Source organism: Salvelinus namaycush, unplaced genomic scaffold, assembly GCF_016432855.1.
Source record: "Salvelinus namaycush isolate Seneca unplaced genomic scaffold, SaNama_1.0 Scaffold95, whole genome shotgun sequence".
Taxonomy (NCBI): Eukaryota; Metazoa; Chordata; class Actinopteri; order Salmoniformes; family Salmonidae; genus Salvelinus; species Salvelinus namaycush.
In genome coordinates this window covers 80,981-99,008 of record NW_024061697.1, presented here as the reverse complement: position 1 = coordinate 99,008, position 18,028 = coordinate 80,981, and the positions used below count along the sequence as shown (strand labels likewise).

The 18,028-nt window shown below is 47.9% G+C and overlaps 1 protein-coding gene across 1 annotated transcript in view; it reads left to right on the top strand.

Moving 5' to 3' along the window:
* Positions 1-252: 252 nt before the first annotated feature.
* Positions 253-18,028, top strand: part of vgll4b (vestigial-like family member 4b) — a 73,752-nt gene continuing 55,976 nt past the window's right edge. The window contains exon 1 of the mRNA XM_038988101.1: positions 253-920. Coding sequence (XP_038844029.1) covers positions 839-920 — 82 coding nt within the window. The 5' untranslated portion in view covers positions 253-838. The remainder of the gene's footprint in view (positions 921-18,028) is intronic.

Sequence of the window (18,028 nt, the reverse complement as noted above, 5' to 3'; positions counted from 1 at the left end):
GTTAGCCTGCAGGCGCCCGGCCCGCCACTGAGTCGCTAGAGCGCGATGAGACAAGTACAGCCCCCCCCCCTTCCCGGCCAAACCCTCCGCTTATCCGGACAACTCTGGGCCAATTGTGCGCCACCCTATGGGACTCCCGGTCACATACGGTTCTGATACAGCCCGGGATTGAACCCGGGTCTGTAGTGACACCTTTACCACTGCGATGCAGTGCCTTAGACCGCTGTGCCATTCGGGAGGCCCAATTCTACACTTTTTGCTATCATATGCAAATGTTTTGGTGGGGGGTTTGGGGGCCCCCCTGGAGTGCCCATGTGTTGGTAATCCGGCCCTGCTTCTTTTCCCTCTCTCACCCCTCACTGGTCCTGCCTGGCCCTGCATTTGGAAGGTTGGTCTTGTGAAAAAAAATCCCTGACATCTGAGGAGCTCCCGGGATTTAGCAAGCATGCCTAGTGGTCGCAGCCTGCTCTGAGGAAACGGGGTGTACATTCGAGTCATACCAAGCAAAGCCTGCGTGTCAGTGCAGTCGACTTTACAGCTGGCTGTAAGGTTAGGAAGAACTGGCGCTACTTTTTTTTGTCTGAACATACATTTATACAATCTTTACAAGTATTATAAAAACTCCATTTTGAATTTTGTCGGGAACTATTTTAAAGCGTTTTTACCTTGATTCGATGCTATTATTTTTGCGCGTAGAAAACTTGAGCCGAAGGCTGGGCCTTTTTAGCTGCTCTGTGTCGACCGACTCGTCCACGTAAATTTAAACTGACTGCATCGTTTTCCCCTCTCGACTCGGTTGGAAGCAAAAAAAAGCTGGTCTTTTTTGCTAAACTGTTAAATGCTTGTTTCAAAAATGGATCTGTTGAACTATCAGTACCTGGACAAAATGAACAACAACATCGGCATACTCTGCTATGAAGGTAAACACATTACTTTATTCAACTACGTTATTTTGTTGATTTGGGAAACTGTTTTTACACGTGAAATTGCAACAACCATAATGACATAAAACATGACATTTAAAATCGCTGGTTAATTTGTTGCTTGTCGCATCTGTTTTGTAAAAAAAAAAAAAAAAAAAAAAAAAGCTGAAATTGTATTACTTCATAAAAGTTTCATGATTTGTGTTTTAAATAAATCGGAAATATCACATCCTCCCCCCCTACTACTGCTCTAGATGTGTTGGATACTCATGGAATAATGTGTTTTCTATCGTAGAAGATATTCAACATATTACAAGTGTTATAGTAGCAGTAAGAGTGTTTTAACTGAAACCGTATCAACTGAAATACACTTTCACGCCAGGGGATATTTCCTCTCGAAATGTGGGAATACATCTGACCTCGTTTCCATTCTGTTGGTCCCCCCCTGGCCACTACACACCAATGTTGTACTATTGAAACTAAGATTTAAAGAAACATGCCTCTTATTGAACATCAGAGGATCCGTCATTCCTAGTGTAATTGTTATTGTTCAGTCTTGTGTGAATATCAGCTCTTACCGACACAAGTTATTATTGACTCACAGGAATGATAGAGAGGAGTTGCAGAATTGATCTGATTTGCTCAATATTAGATTTTTGTATTTTGACTATTATCTACCTGGTGGACAATTTGGTCATCCATTTGCGCTCGAGCGGGGGTGTGTGTGTGTGTGTCTCTGTGTGTGTGTGTGTCTCTGTGTGTGTCTCTGTGTGTGTCTCTGTGTGTCTCTGTGTGTGTGTCTCTCTCTCTGTGTGTGTGTGTGTGTCTCTGTGTGTGTGTGTGTGTCTCTGTGTGTGTGTGTGTGTGTCTCTCTCTCTGTGTGTGTCTCTGTGTGTGTCTCTCTCTCTCTGTGTGTGTGTGTGTGTCTCTGTGTGTTTCTGTGTATGTGTGTGTGTGTGTCTCTGTGTGTCTCTGTGTGTGTGTCTCTCTCTCTCTCTGTGTGTGTGTGAATATCAGAACATCTCCCCCACTGACCTAGATTCAGGTGGAGGAATTATCCCGGTTGTGTCAGACACACTCACCATGTCGACGTATCACTGACAGAGAGTCATTGTCTCCGTTCTTGTCCTCTGCTTTTATCAGGTAATAAATAGTAGTAGGCTGCTCCAGACAGAGATGGACTTTACCTGCTGTTTTGACTGTTGTTGGTTAGGCCTATCTGTGGTCAATTGGTCCTCCATTGTGGACCATAATCACACTGTATTTACATATTTCACTCCAGCACGGTGGTTGATGAAATCCATGGGGCTTTTTTTAATGAGGAGAAGGATCATTGTGGATATTCACTATAAGCTAAGTGATGTCCTGCATTGCGTGTTGTTTTCCAACAGGGTGCGAGGCAGCCAGTCATCATGACTAGAGGGTCCAGTATGTACGGGTCTAGGCGGTCATCATGACTAGAGGGTCCAGTATGTACGGGTCTAGGCGGTCATCATGACTAGAGGGTCCAGTATGTACGGGTCTAGGCGGTCATCATGACTAGAGGGTCCAGTATGTACGGGTCTAGGCGGTCATCATGACTAGAGGGTCCAGTATGTACGGGTCTAGGCGGTCATCATGACTAGAGGGTCCAGTATGTACGGGTCTAGGCGGTCATCATGAAAAGAGGGTCCAGTATGTACGGGTCTAGGCGGTCATCATGAAAAGAGGGTCCAGTATGTACGGGTCTAGGCGGTCATCATGACTAGAGGGTCCAGTATGTACGGGTCTAGGCGGTCATCATGAAAAGAGGGTCCAGTATGTACGGGTCTAGGCGGTCATCATGAAAAGAGGGTCCAGTATGTACGGGTCTAGGCGGTCATCATGAAAAGAGGGTCCAGTATGTACGGGTCTAGGCGGTCATCATGACTAGAGGGTCCAGTATGTACGGGTCTAGGCGGTCATCATGACTAGAGGGTCCAGTATGTACGGGTCTAGGCAGTCATCATGACTAGAGGGTCCAGTATGTACGGGTCTAGGCGGTCATCATGACTAGAGGGTCCAGTATGTACGGGTCTAGGCGGTCATCATGACTAGAGGGTCCAGTATGTACGGGTCTAGGCGGTCATCATGAAAAGAGGGTCCAGTATGTACGGGTCTAGGCGGTCATCATGACTAGAGGGTCCAGTATGTACGGGTCTAGGCGGTCATCATGACTAGAGGGTCCAGTATGTACGGGTCTAGGCGGTCATCATGACTAGAGGGTCCAGTATGTACGGGTCTGGGCGGTCATCATGACTAGAGGGTCCAGTATGTACGGGTCTAGGCGGTCATCATGACTAGAGGGTCCAGTATGTACGGGTCTAGGCGGTCATCATGACTAGAGGGTCCAGTATGTACGGGTCTAGGCGGTCATCATGACTAGAGGGTCCAGTATGTACGGGTCTAGGCGGTCATCATGAAAAGAGGGTCCAGTATGTACGGGTCTAGGCGGTCATCATGACTAGAGGGTCCAGTATGTACGGGTCTAGGCGGTCATCATGACTAGAGGGTCCAGTATGTACGGGTCTAGGCGGTCATCATGACTAGAGGGTCCAGTATGTACGGGTCTAGGCGGTCATCATGACTAGAGGGTCCAGTATGTACGGGTCTAGGCGGTCATCATGACTAGAGGGTCCAGTATGTACGGGTCTAGGCGGTCATCATGACTAGAGGGTCCAGTATGTACGGGTCTAGGCGGTCATCATGACTAGAGGGTCCAGTATGTACGGGTCTAGGCGGTCATCATGACTAGAGGGTCCAGTATGTACGGGTCTAGGCGGTCATCATGACTAGAGGGTCCAGTATGTACGGGTCTAGGCGGTCATCATGACTAGAGGGTCCAGTATGTACGGGTCTAGGCGGTCATCATGACTAGAGGGTCCAGTATGTACGGGTCTAGGCGGTCATCATGACTAGAGGGTCCAGTATGTACGGGTCTAGGCGGTCATCATGAAAAGAGGGTCCAGTATGTACGGGTCTAGGCGGTCATCATGACTAGAGGGTCCAGTATGTACGGGTCTAGGCGGTCATCATGAAAAGAGGGTCCAGTATGTACGGGTCTGTAGGTGTTGGGTAATGACTCTGAGTCTAGTGGTTCAAATACTATTTTCAAGTCATTTCAAATACTTAGTAGCTCTAGATATGCTTGATTTAGCTTTCCTGTTGCAATCAAACCAATAGAAACGTCCCTAAAGTACAAACCCTAACCCTGCCCTTGTGGCACTCCAGGCTAAAAACAAAAATCATTTGAAACAGAATTTGAACCCAGGAAGGTGTGCTAAAGAGGATGACAGTGTAGGGGTGGCGGAGGGGTCACCAGCCCCTAGCACCGTCAAACTCAACTCTGGACCTCGAAGACAGTTCCACTGTGTGTTTTCATTGTTCCTCTCTAATCAGGGACTGATTTAGAACCCAGACACCAGGTGGGTGTTAATTAATGATCAGGTAGAACAGAACACCATCAGTACTCTGGAACTCGTAGGGCATTGTTTCCCAGACTTGGTCCTCGGGACTCCCAAGTGGTGCACGTTTTGTGTTTTGACCTAACGCTACGCAGCCGATTCAGCTAATCATCAAGCTTTGATCATTTGAATCAGCTGTGTTGAATTAAGAGTTGAATCCCCCTGCCCTAGCAGCTAGCCCTCCTGTTGCTGCCCGTCACTAGCTGCCTGTCAGAGGGGTAGACAGACATACCATGCATGCTTTCCTTCCTGGGTTCAACATGATCTCTCTCTCACCCAATCGCTCTCTGATCTCTCTCGGATCTCTCTCTCTGATATCGCTCAATCGCTCTCTGATCTCGCTCAATCGCTCTCTGATCTCGCTCAATCGCTCTCTGATCTCGCTCTCTGATCTCGCTCTCTGATCTCGCTCTCTGATATCGCTCAATCACTCTCTGAGATCTCTCTCGGATCTCTCTCTCTCGGATCTCGCTCAATCGCTCTCTGATCTCGCTCAATCGCTCTCTGATATCGCTCAAATCGCTCTCTGATCTCGCTCAATCGTTCTCTGATGTCGCTCAAATCGCTCTCTGATGTCGCTCAAATCGCTCTCTGATGTCGCTCAAATCGCTCTCTGATGTCGCTCAAATCGCTCTCTGATCTCGCTCAAATCGCTCTCTGATCTCGCTCAAATCGCTCTCTGATCGTTCTCTGATATCGCTCAAATCGCTCTCTGATATCGCTCAAATCGCTCTCTGATCTCGCTCTCTGATATCTATCTCCTCTCTCTCGGATCTCGCATTCTCTCGCTCTCTCTCTCGCTCTGATATTAATTCAATTTAAATTCAAAGGGCTTTATTGGCATGGGAAACATATGTTTACATCTCTTACCTCTCTCTAGGTTCTCTCTCTCTGATCTCTATCTCTCTTTCTGGTTTCTCTATCCGATGTCTGTGAGGTGGAAAATTGGAGACAGAGGGATGGACTGATATGTAAATAGAATGGCTCATCAGAACGACAATCACAAACCTTAAATCCACCCGCATGCCCACTTCCTGGTTTGGCTACTGCCTGCGTCACCACATTCCCTATGGGCCCTGCTCCAAAGTAGTGCACTATATAGGGCCCTGCTCCAAAGTAGTGCACTATATAGGGCCCTGCTCCAAAGTAGTGCACTATATAGGGCCCTGCTCCAAAGTAGTGCACTATATAGGGAGTGGAGTGCCATTTGTAATGACATGGTCATGGCCTACATGCTGCTGCTGGTAGGGTACATTTAAACCTGCCTGTCACAGCGACAGGGCTTTAATCACTGAGTCCATCCAGCATGCTGCTTACTAAGGGGATTCTCAACATTCCATCAGTGGAATGAACAGCAGTGTCCCAACATATCAAGATCTGGCTTTCTGTAAATCACTGTGAGCTACAGAGAGAAATATCGACAGTGCCCGTGCGTGAATCATGTTTTCTTCTTTTGGCTCTATACTCAAAGTTTGGATTTGAAATCAAACAGTGCAAGACTGTCAGCTTTAATTCGAGGGTAATTTGATCCATATCGGGTGAACCGTTTAGAAGTTACAGCACTTTTTGTACATCGTCGTCCCCCTATTTTAGAGGAGCAAAAATAACGGCACAAATTCACTTGTGTATTGAAGTAGTAAAAAGTAGGGATGCAAATGTTGGTCAATTTTGCTGCCGGCTAACTGACCCTCATTAACTGATCAACAAACAGTACATTTTTTTCCCCAAAACAGTAAAATGACGTGACCAACAGAAAATACTATCAGAGATCTGTATATAATGGCGAGATGCTTATGTTTTCCCCTTAACGATGGGAGTCGTCCCAAAATAAGCACGTAGAAACAGATCGGGCTTATTTTGGACAGATTTTTGTCAAGAGTGAAACCTCTCCCTTTGCCTCTTCCTCTCTGATACCATGCATACAAAGACCAGACATTTGTCATTAATTAAGGCTTGCTATTGTTGCATGCTTCCATTAAGCTCTATCATCTCACAGTCAAAATAGACTATAGCATATTATTTTAAAAAACGCATGTTTTTTTGGTCTCTATTATCTTTTACCAGATCTATTGGGTTATATTCTCCTACATTAGTTTCACATTTCCACAAACTTCAAAGTGTTTCCTTTCAAATGGTATCAACAATATGCACATCCTCGCTTCAGGGCCTGAGCTACAGGCAGTTAGATTTGGGTATGTAATTTTAGAGGCAAATTGAAAAAAAAGGGGGCGGATCCTTAAGAGGTTCATGCAACTCCTGTAATGAAACGGCTAATAATTTTCAAAATGCAAATTAGCGGAATACACAGTTCTAAACAGCCTATTATGAGCAGTTGTGACAGAGATGAAAATCTCTGTGAGAGAAACTAACAAAGATGGGGAGTCTAATAGCAACACCTGTGATGGGTTGTGAGTAGGGATGCACGATATATCGGTAAGCATATCGGAATCGGCCGTTATTAGCTAAAAACTTCCAACATCGGCATCAGCCGGAAAAAGGGGGATGCTTGCAAGCCGAAGAACACCATCCCAAACGTGAAGCACGGGGGTGGCAGCATCATGTTGTGGGGGTGCTTTGCTGCAGGAGGGACTGGTGCACTTCACAAAATAGATGGCATCATGAGGGAGAAAAATTTGATGGATTTTTTTGAAGCAACATCTCAAGACATCAGTCAGGAAGTTAAAGCTTGGTCGCAAATAGGTCTTCCAAATGGACAATGACCCCAAGCATACTTCCAAAGTTGTGGCAAAATGGCTTAAGGACAACAAAGTCAGGGTATTGGAGTGGCCATCACAAAGCCCTGACCCCTATAGAAAATTTGTGGGCAGAACTGAGAAAAGTGTGTGCGAGCAAGGAGGCCTACACACCTGACTCAGTTACACCAGCTCTGTCAGGAGGAATGGGCCAAAACATGTATATATTTCAAACATGGGATAGTACAGGTTGGAAAGCAAATGGCTCCTGCTGAAACAAAAATACTTATCTGTCTGTAGACTTGGAAAATATTTAATCAACTTCAAAATTAGGCCTATTGAGCGAACAGCATTATTTTTACAAACTTAAACGAGTTGAGATCGGCTATTTGGCACGAGCGTCGGCCATTGCCGGTGAGCGAGCTGCGAATCATTTGGTGAAACTGGAAAGTTTTCTAGGGTTGTAATTTCCTCCTGACATTGTACAATATGTGTCTCTCCTCCAACACCACACGCCTAGGCCGAGGATATTGATGGATTCAAGACGAGGTCGTTTTTTAAATTTTTTATCTCAGATTCTCAATTTGTCAGTGTCAAAGTAGCCTGACATTTCATTCCTTTGTGCGATATTAAAAATTATTCTGCTAAAGTCTCCAGTCATGTAAAATGACACAGAAATGCATTTTTATAAAAGGCCAAATTTTTTTCCCCGGACTTTAGGCTACAAAATAATTCTGCAAGCTCCTCTACTTGTTCTACTGGAGTCTAGACCTCTATGTAAATGCGATGATATGAATGCAATGCTTTATTATGTATTAGATTTTTCCGTTACCTCAGAGCTCCCCAGGTCACCCCCCCTCTGCTCTTACTTTTTGTTCCGGAACCTTCCGATTTACAAATTTGAGCACTGTGAGGAAATCTTCATCAAATAATTGCCTCCACATTTCTATGGATGGATTTTTGCAAAGTAAGACACGCCTCATTCATAAAATATTCAGGTTTCAAACAATTATACCGTCTCCAGCTCGCCTGACGTTATACCGTCTCCAGCTCGCCTGACGTTATACCATCTCCAGCTCGCCTGACGTTATACCGTCTCCAGCTCGCCTGACGTTATACCGTCTCCAGCTCGCCTGACGTTATACCGTCTCCAGCTCGCCTGACGTTATACCGTCTCCAGCTCGCCTGACGTTATACCGTCTCCAGCTCGCCTGACGTTATACCGTCTCCAGCTCGCCTGACGTTATACCGTCTCCAGCTCGCCTGACGTTATACCGTCTCCAGCTCGCCTTACGTTATACCGTCTCCAGCTCGCCTGACGTTATACCGTCTCCAGCTCGCCTGACGTTATACCGTCTCCAGCTCGCCTTACGTTATACCGTCTCCAGCTCGCCTTACGTTATACCGTCTCCAGCTCGCCTGATGTTATACCGCCTCCAGCTCGCCTTACGTTATACCGTCTCCAGCTCGCCTGACGTTATACCGTCTCCAGCTCGCCTTACGTTATACCGCCTCCAGCTCGCCTTACGTTATACCGCCTCCAGCTCGCCTTACGTTATACCGCCTCCAGCTCGCCTTACGTTATACCGCCTCCAGCTCGCCTTACGTTATACCGCCTCCAGCTCGCCTGACGTTATACCGTCTCCAGCTCGCCTTACGTTATACCGTCTCTAGCTCGCCTTACGTTATACCGTCTCCAGCTCGCCTGACGTTATACCGTCTCCAGCTCGCCTGACGTTATACCGTCTTCAGCTCGCCTGACGTTATACCGGTAAGCAGGCTGTAGCACCCGAATGGGGAGGCACGCTTTAATTATGAGTTGAGATTGGAGAAAGAAAAAAAAACGTTTTTAATTTTGCCCTCAAGTTTTTAACTTGCGATTACATTTAGAATTGTTATTTCTTGAGCCAATGACTGGGCTGACAAAAACAGGATACATTTTTTGAGGAGCTACTCTCACGCCGTCTGACATGTGGTCATGAAGCTTATGGTTGTTCTATAGACTAAATATGTATTGAACAGACAGGGAAAGGACAGGTTGTACTGTAGACTAAATATGTATTGAACAGACAGGGAAAGGACAGGTTGTACTGTAGACTAAATATGTATTGAACAGACAGGGAAAGGACAGGTTGTACTGTAGACTAAATATGTATTGAACAGACAGGGAAAGGACAGGTTGTACTGTAGACTAAATATGTATTGAACAGACAGGGAAAGGACAGGTTGTACTGTAGACTAAATATGTATTGAACAGACAGGTTGTACTGTAGACTATGTATTGAACAGACTGGGAAAGGACAGGTTGTACTGTAGACTAAATATGTATTGAACAGACAGGTTGTACTGTAGACTATGTATTGAACAGACTGGGAAAGGACAGGTTGTACTGTAGACTATGTATTGAACAGACAGGGAAAGGACAGGTTGTACTGTAGACTATGTATTGAACAGACAGGTTGTACTGTAGACTATGTATTGAACAGACAGGTTGTACTGTAGACTATGTATTGAACAGACAGGGAAAGGACAGGTTGTACTGTAGACTATGTATTGAACAGACCGGGAAAGGACAGGTTGTACTGTAGACTATGTATTGAACAGACCGGGAAAGGACAGGTTGTACTGTAGACTATGTATTGAACAGACAGGTTGTACTGTAGACTATGTATTGAACAGACAGGGAAAGGACAGGTTGTACTGTAGACTATGTATTGAACAGACAGGTTGTACTGTGCACTATATAGGGAATAGGGCCCTGGTCTAAAGTAGTGCACTATATAGGGAATAGGGCCCTGGTCTAAAGTAGTGCACTATACAGGGAATAGGGCCCTGGTCAGAAGTAGTGCACTATATAGGGAATAGGGCCCTGGTCTAAAGTAGTGCACTATATAGGGAATAGGGCCCTGGTCAGAAGTAGTGCACTATATAGGGAATAGGGCCCTGGTCAGAAGTAGTGCACTATATAGGGAATAGGGCTCTGGTCTAAAGTAGTGCACTATATAGGGCCCTGGTCTAAAGTAGTGCACTATATAGGGAATAGGGCCCTGGTCTATAGTAGTGCACTATATAGGGAATAGGGCCCTGGTCTAAAGTAGTGCACTATGTAGGGAATAGAGTGCCATAGGGCTCTGGTCTAAAGTAGTGCACTATATAGGGAATAGGGCTCTGGTCAGAAGTAGTGCACTATGTAGGGAATAGGGCCCTGGTCTAAAGTAGTGCACTATGTAGGGAATAGGGCTCTGGTCTAAAGTAGTGCACTATGTAGGGAATAGGGCCCTGGTCTAAAGTAGTGCACTATATAGGGCCCTGGTCTAAAGTAGTGCACTATATAGGGCCCTGGTCTAAAGTAGTGCACTATATAGGGCCCTGGTCTAAAGTAGTGCACTATATAGGGCCCTGGTCTAAAGTAGTGCACTATATAGGGCCCTGGTCTAAAAGTAGTGCACTATATAGGGCCCTGGTCTAAAGTAGTGCACTATATAGGGCCCTGGTCTAAAGTAGTGCACTATATAGGGCCCTGGTCTAAAGTAGTGCACTATATAGGGCCCTGGTCTAAAGTAGTGCACTATATAGGGCCCTGGTCTAAAGTAGTGCACTATATAGGGCCCTGGTCTAAAGTAGTGCACTATATAGGGCCCTGGTCTAAAGTAGTGCACTATATAGGACCCTGGTCTAAAGTAGTGCACTATATAGGGCCCTGGTCTAAAGTAGTGCACTATATAGGGCCCTGGTCTAAAGTAGTGCACTATATAGGGCCCTGGTCTAAAGTAGTGCACTATATAGGGCCCTGGTCTAAAGTAGTGCACTATATAGGGCCCTGGTCTAAAGTAGTGCACTATATAGGGAATAGGGCCCTGGTCTAAAGTAGTGCACTATGTAGGGAATAGGGCCCTGGTCAGAAGTAGTGCACTATGTAGGGAATAGGGCTCTGGTCTAAAGTAGTGCACTATGTAGGGAATAGGGCTCTGGTCTAAAGTAGTGCACTATATAGGGCCCTGGTCTAAAGTAGTGCACTATATAGGGCCCTGGTCTAAAGTAGTGCACTATATAGGGAATAGGGCCCTGGTCAGAAGTAGTGCACTATGTAGGGAATAGGGCCCTGGTCAGAAGTAGTGCACTATGTAGGGAATAGGGCTCTGGTCTAAAGTAGTGCACTATGTAGGGAATAGGGCCCTGGTCAGAAGTAGTGCACTATGTAGGGAATAGGGCTCTGGTCTAAAGTAGTGCACTATGTAGGGAATAGGGCCCTGGTCAGAAGTAGTGCACTATGTAGGGAATAGGGCTCTGGTCTAAAGTAGTGCACTATGTAGGGAATAGGGCCCTGGTCAGAAGTAGTGCACTATGTAGGGAATAGGGCCCTGGTCAGAAGTAGTGCACTATGTAGGGAATAGGGCCCTGGTCAGAAGTAGTGCACTATGTAGGGAATAGGGCTCTGGTCTAAAGTAGTGCACTATGTAGGGAATAGGGCTCTGGTCTAAAGTAGTGCACTATATAGGGCCCTGGTCTAAAGTAGTGCACTATATAGGGCCCTGGTCTAAAGTAGTGCACTATATAGGGAATAGGGCCCTGGTCAGAAGTAGTGCACTATGTAGGGAATAGGGCCCTGGTCAGAAGTAGTGCACTATGTAGGGAATAGGGCTCTGGTCTAAAGTAGTGCACTATGTAGGGAATAGGGCCCTGGTCAGAAGTAGTGCACTATATAGGGAATAGGGCTCTGGTCTAAAGTAGTGCACTATATAGGGAATAGGGCCCTGGTCTAAAGTAGTGCACTATGTAGGGAATAGGGCCCTGGTCTAAAGTAGTGCACTATGTAGGGAATAGGGCCCTGGTCAGAAGTAGTGCACTGTGTAGGGAATAGGGCCCTGGTCAGAAGTAGTGCACTATGTAGGGAATAGGGCTCTGGTCTAAAGTAGTGCACTATGTAGGGAATAGGGCTCTGGTCTAAAGTAGTGCACTATATAGGGCCCTGGTCTAAAGTAGTGCACTATATAGGGCCCTGGTCTAAAGTAGTGCACTATATAGGGAATAGGGCCCTGGTCAGAAGTAGTGCACTATGTAGGGAATAGGGCCCTGGTCAGAAGTAGTGCACTATGTAGGGAATAGGGCTCTGGTCTAAAGTAGTGCACTATGTAGGGAATAGGGCCCTGGTCAGAAGTAGTGCACTATATAGGGAATAGGGCTCTGGTCTAAAGTAGTGCACTATGTAGGGAATAGGGCCCTGGTCTAAAGTAGTGCACTATGTAGGGAATAGGGCCCTGGTCTAAAGTAGTGCACTATATAGGGCCCTGGTCTAAAGTAGTGCACTATATAGGGCCCTGGTCTAAAGTAGTGCACTATGTAGGGAATAGGGCCCTGGTCTAAAGTAGTGCACTATGTAGGGAATAGGGCCCTGGTCTAAAGTAGTGCACTATATAGGGCCCTGGTCTAAAGTAGTGCACTATATAGGGAATAGGGCCCTGGTCAGAAGTAGTGCACTATGTAGGGAATAGGGCCCTGGTCAGAAGTAGTGCACTATATAGGGAATAGGGCCCTGGTCAGAAGTAGTGCACTATGTAGGGAATAGGGCCCTGGTCAGAAGTAGTGCACTATGTAGGGAATAGGGCCCTGGTCTAAAGTAGTGCACTATGTAGGGAATAGGGCCCTGGTCAGAAGTAGTGCACTATGTAGGGAATAGGGCCCTGGTCAGAAGTAGTGCACTATGTAGGGAATAGGGCCCTGGTCAGAAGTAGTGCACTATGTAGGGAATAGGGCCCTGGTCAGAAGTAGTGCACTATGTAGGGAATAGGGCTGTGGTCTAAAGTAGTGCACTATGTAGGGAATAGGGCCCTGGTCAGAAGTAGTGCACTATGTAGGGAATAGGGCCCTGGTCAGAAGTAGTGCACTATGTAGGGAATAGGGCTCTGGTCTAAAGTAGTGCACTATGTAGGGAATAGGGCTCTGGTCAGAAGTAGTGCACTATATAGGGAATAGGGCCCTGGTCTAAAGTAGTGCACTATGTAGGGAATAGGGCCCTGGTCAGAAGTAGTGCACTATGTAGGGAATAGGGCCCTGGTCAGAAGTAGTGCACTATGTAGGGAATAGGGCCCTGGTCTAAAGTAGTGCACTACTATATAGGGAATAGGGCCCTGGTCAGAAGTAGTGCACTATGTAGGGAATAGGGCCCTGGTCAGAAGTAGTGCACTATGTAGGGAATAGGGCCCTGGTCAGAAGTAGTGCACTATGTAGGGAATAGGGCCCTGGTCAGAAGTAGTGCACTATGTAGGGAATAGGGCCCTGGTCTAAAGTAGTGCACTATGTAGGGCCCTGGTCTAAAGTAGTGCACTATGTAGGGAATAGGGCCCTGGTCTAAAGTAGTGCACTATGTAGGGAATAGGGCTCTGGTCAGAAGTAGTGCACTATACAGGGAATAGGGCCCTGGTCTAAAGTAGTGCACTATGTAGGGAATAGGGCTCTGGTCTAAAGTAGTGCACTATGTAGGGAATAGGGCTCTGGTCTAAAGTAGTGCACTATGTAGGGAATAGGGCCCTGGTCAGAAGTAGTGCACTATGTAGGGAATAGGGCCCTGGTCAGAAGTAGTGCACTATAATAGGGAATAGGGCTCTGGTCTAAAGTAGTGCACTATATAGGGAATAGGGCTCTGGTCTAAAGTAGTGCACTATATAGGGAATAGGGCTCTGGTCTAAAGTAGTGCACTATGTAGGGAATAGGGTCCTGGTCTAAAGTAGTGCACTATGTAGGGAATAGGGCTCTGGTCTAAAGTAGTGCACTATGTAGGGAATAGGGCTCTGGTCTAAAGTAGTGCACTATGTAGGGAATAGGGTTCTGGTCTAAAGTAGTGCACTATACAGGGAATAGGGCCCTGGTCTAAAGTAGTGCACTATGTAGGGAATAGGGCTCTGGTCTAAAGTAGTGCACTATACAGGGAATAGGGCCCTGGTCTAAAGTAGTGCACTATGTAGGGAATAGGGCTCTGGTCTAAAGTAGTGCACTATATAGGGAATAGGATGTCGTTTGGGATCCAGACTGTGATTACCTCTTGATGCAGACAATCAAGTGACTAGATGGAGAGAGATTTTCCACTGATGTTGTCAATGGTCAGTTACTCATCTCTCCCCAGTACCTGCTCTCTCCTTGGTCATTCAGCAAGGCTGGCGACTAGAGGATAGCTGTTGCTCTCGTTCTCAATTCAATTCAAAGGGCTTTATTGGCGTGGTTAAGCATATGGTTACATTGCTCTCGCTCTCCCTCTCCCCTGCCCTCTCTCCTATTCCCTATATAGTACACTACGTTAGACCAGGGCCCTATATAGTGCACGACTTTAGACCAGGGCCCTATTCCCTATATAGTGCACGACTTTAGACCAGGGCCCTATTCCCTATATAGTGCACTACTTTAGACCAGGGCCCTATTCCCTATATAGTGCACTACTTTAGACCAGAGACCATAGGTAGTGCACTACTTTAGACCAGGGACCATAGGCAGTGCACTACTTTAGACCAGGGACCATAGGTAGTGCACTACTTTAGACCAGGGACCATAGGTAGTGCACTACTTTTGACCAGGGCCCATAGGTAGTGCACTACTTTTGACCAGGGCCCATAGGTAGTGCACTACTTTTGACCAGGGCCCATAGGTAGTGCACTACTTTTGACCAGGGCCCATAGGTAGTGCACTACTTTTGACCAGGGCCCATAGGTAGTGCAGGCCTCTCCACTGAGGGACAGTGTCAGGGCCGTATTCATAAAGAATCTCAGATTAGGAGTGCTGATGTAGGATCAGCCCCCCCCCCCCCCCCCCCCCATGTCGATGTGAATTTGTTTATTATCTGAAATCCCAAAATGATCCCAGATCAGCATTTCTCCTCGTGCTCTGTCGTGGTCACTGTCCGTAATACCGGGTCCAGCAGAATGCCTTCTGCCTCCATCTCTGTCCACTCCGCCGCCCGGCTAGTCACGTGACCCGATGACAGGACGGAATCCATCTCTACCCAGGAGCTACATTGTGCTGTGAACTTACTGTATCTGTTTGGTCTGTCCCAGTCACTCCGGACCACGGCAGCAAGGCCGCAGACTGATCACTGAGATATTTTTGGTATGCAGCTCTGAAGAAGAGGGGGAGCACATGTCTAGTAGTCTATTCCAGAGTAGAGAGACTAGCTGTCTGGACCTGTGGACAGAGTCGAGAGCCTGGCTGTCTGGACCTGTGGACAGAGTCGAGAGCCTGGCTGTCTGGACAGAGTCGAGAGCCTGGCTGTCTGGACAGAGTCGAGAGCCTGGCTGTCTGGACAGAGTCGAGAGCCTGGCTGTCTGGACAGAGTCGAGAGCCTGGCTGTCTGGACAGAGTCGAGAGCCTGGCTGTCTGGACAGAGTCGAGAGCCTGGCTGTCTGGACAGAGTCGAGAGCCTGGCTGTCTGGACAGAGTCGAGAGCCTGGCTGTCTGGACAGAGTCGAGAGCCTGGCTGTCTGGACAGAGTCGAGAGCCTGGCTGTCTGGACAGAGTCGAGAGCCTGGCTGTCTGGACAGAGTCGAGAGCCTGGCTGTCTGGACAGAGTCGAGAGCCTGGCTGTCTGGACAGAGTCGAGAGCCTGGCTGTCTGGACAGAGTCGAGAGCCTGGCTGTCTGGACAGAGTCGAGAGCCTGGCTGTCTGGACAGAGTCGAGAGCCTGGCTGTCTGGACAGAGTCGAGAGCCTGGCTGTCTGGACAGAGTCGAGAGCCTGGCTGTCTGGACAGAGTCGAGAGCCTGGCTGTCTGGACAGAGTCGAGAGCCTGGCTGTCTGGACAGAGTCGAGAGCCTGGCTGTCTGGACAGAGTCGAGAGCCTGGCTGTCTGGACAGAGTCGAGAGCCTGGCTGTCTGGACAGAGTCGAGAGCCTGGCTGTCTGGACAGAGTCGAGAGCCTGGCTGTCTGGACAGAGTCGAGAGCCTGGCTGTCTGGACAGAGTCGAGAGCCTGGCTGTCTGGACAGAGTCGAGAGCCTGGCTGTCTGGACAGAGTCGAGAGCCTGGCTGTCTGGACAGAGTCGAGAGCCTGGCTGTCTGGACAGAGTCGAGAGCCTGGCTGTCTGGACAGAGTCGAGAGCCTGGCTGTCTGGACAGAGTCGAGAGCCTGGCTGTCTGGACAGAGTCGAGAGCCTGGCTGTCTGGACAGAGTCGAGAGCCTGGCTGTCTGGACAGAGTCGAGAGCCTGGCTGTCTGGACAGAGTCGAGAGCCTGGCTGTCTGGACAGAGTCGAGAGCCTGGCTGTCTGGACAGAGTCGAGAGCCTGGCTGTCTGGACAGAGTCGAGAGCCTGGCTGTCTGGACAGAGTCGAGAGCCTGGCTGTCTGGACAGAGTCGAGAGCCTGGCTGTCTGGACAGAGTCGAGAGCCTGGCTGTCTGGACAGAGTCGAGAGCCTGGCTGTCTGGACAGAGTCGAGAGCCTGGCTGTCTGGACAGAGTCGAGAGCCTGGCTGTCTGGACAGAGTCGAGAGCCTGGCTGTCTGGACAGAGTCGAGAGCCTGGCTGTCTGGACAGAGTCGAGAGCCTGGCTGTCTGGACAGAGTCGAGAGCCTGGCTGTCTGGACAGAGTCGAGAGCCTGGCTGTCTGGACAGAGTCGAGAGCCTGGCTGTCTGGACAGAGTCGAGAGCCTGGCTGTCTGGACAGAGTCGAGAGCCTGGCTGTCTGGACAGAGTCGAGAGCCTGGCTGTCTGGACAGAGTCGAGAGACTGGCTGTCTGGACAGAGTCGAGAGACTGGCTGTCTGGACAGAGTCGAGAGCCTGGCTGTCTGGACAGAGTCGAGAGCCTGGCTGTCTGGACAGAGTCGAGAGACTGGCTGTCTGGACAGAGTCGAGAGACTGGCTGTCTGGACCTGTGGACAGAGTAGAGAGACTGGCTGTCTGGACCTGTGGACAGAGTAGAGAGACTGGCTGTCTGGACATAATAAGTATAGATGTTTAACTAATAATGATTTAGATAAGTTGGACTGAGACAGAAGCTGCTATCTCCTTTCAATTCAATTTCATTTCAAATTCAATTCAAGGGTGCTTTAGTGGCATGGGGAAACATATGTTAACATTGCCAAAGCAAGTGAAAATAGATAATAAAGAAAAGTGAAATAAACCACAAATGTACTGGTAACATTACACTCACAAAAGTTGTAAAATAGTGTAGACATTTCAAATGTTATATGAATTGCAATGTTGTAACAATATGTAAATAGTTAAAGTACAAAAGGGAAAATAGATAAACATAAATATGGGTTGTATTTACAATGGTCTTTGTTCTTCACTGGTTGCCCTTTTCTTGTGGCAACAGGTCACACATCTTGCTGCTGTGATGGCACACTGTGGTATTTCACCCAGTAGATATGGGAGTTTATCAAAATCGGTTTTTTCAAATTCTTTGTGGGTCTGTGTAATCTGAGGGAAATATGTGTCTCTAATATGGTCATACATTTGGCAGGAGGTTAGGAAGTGCAGCTCAGTTTCCACCTCATTTTGTGGGCAGTGTGCACATAGCCTGTCTTCTCTTGAGAGCCAGGTCTGCTGAGGGAGGCCTCTCTCTGTCTTCTCTTGAGAGCCAGGTCTGCTGAGGGAGGCCCCTCTGTCTTCTCTTGAGAGCCAGGTCTGCTGAGGGAGGCCTCTCTCCGTCTTCTCTTGAGAGCCAGGTCTGCTGAGGGAGGCCTCTCTCTGTCTTCTCTTGAGAGACAGGTCTGCTGAGGGAGGCCCCTCTGTCTTCTCTTGAGAGCCAGGTCTGCTGAGGGAGGCCTCTCTCTGTCTTCTCTTGAGAGCCAGGTCTGCTGAGGGAGACATCTCCCATCTCTGTCTTTGATGGATAACTACTTTGTTATAACACCTTTCTATGACCCAAGGCCTTGTTTGTTCAGCCAGTCCAAACATAGCTCTGTGACCACCTGTGTCCTGGGCCTCTTACCCTGGCTGGCCTGTCAT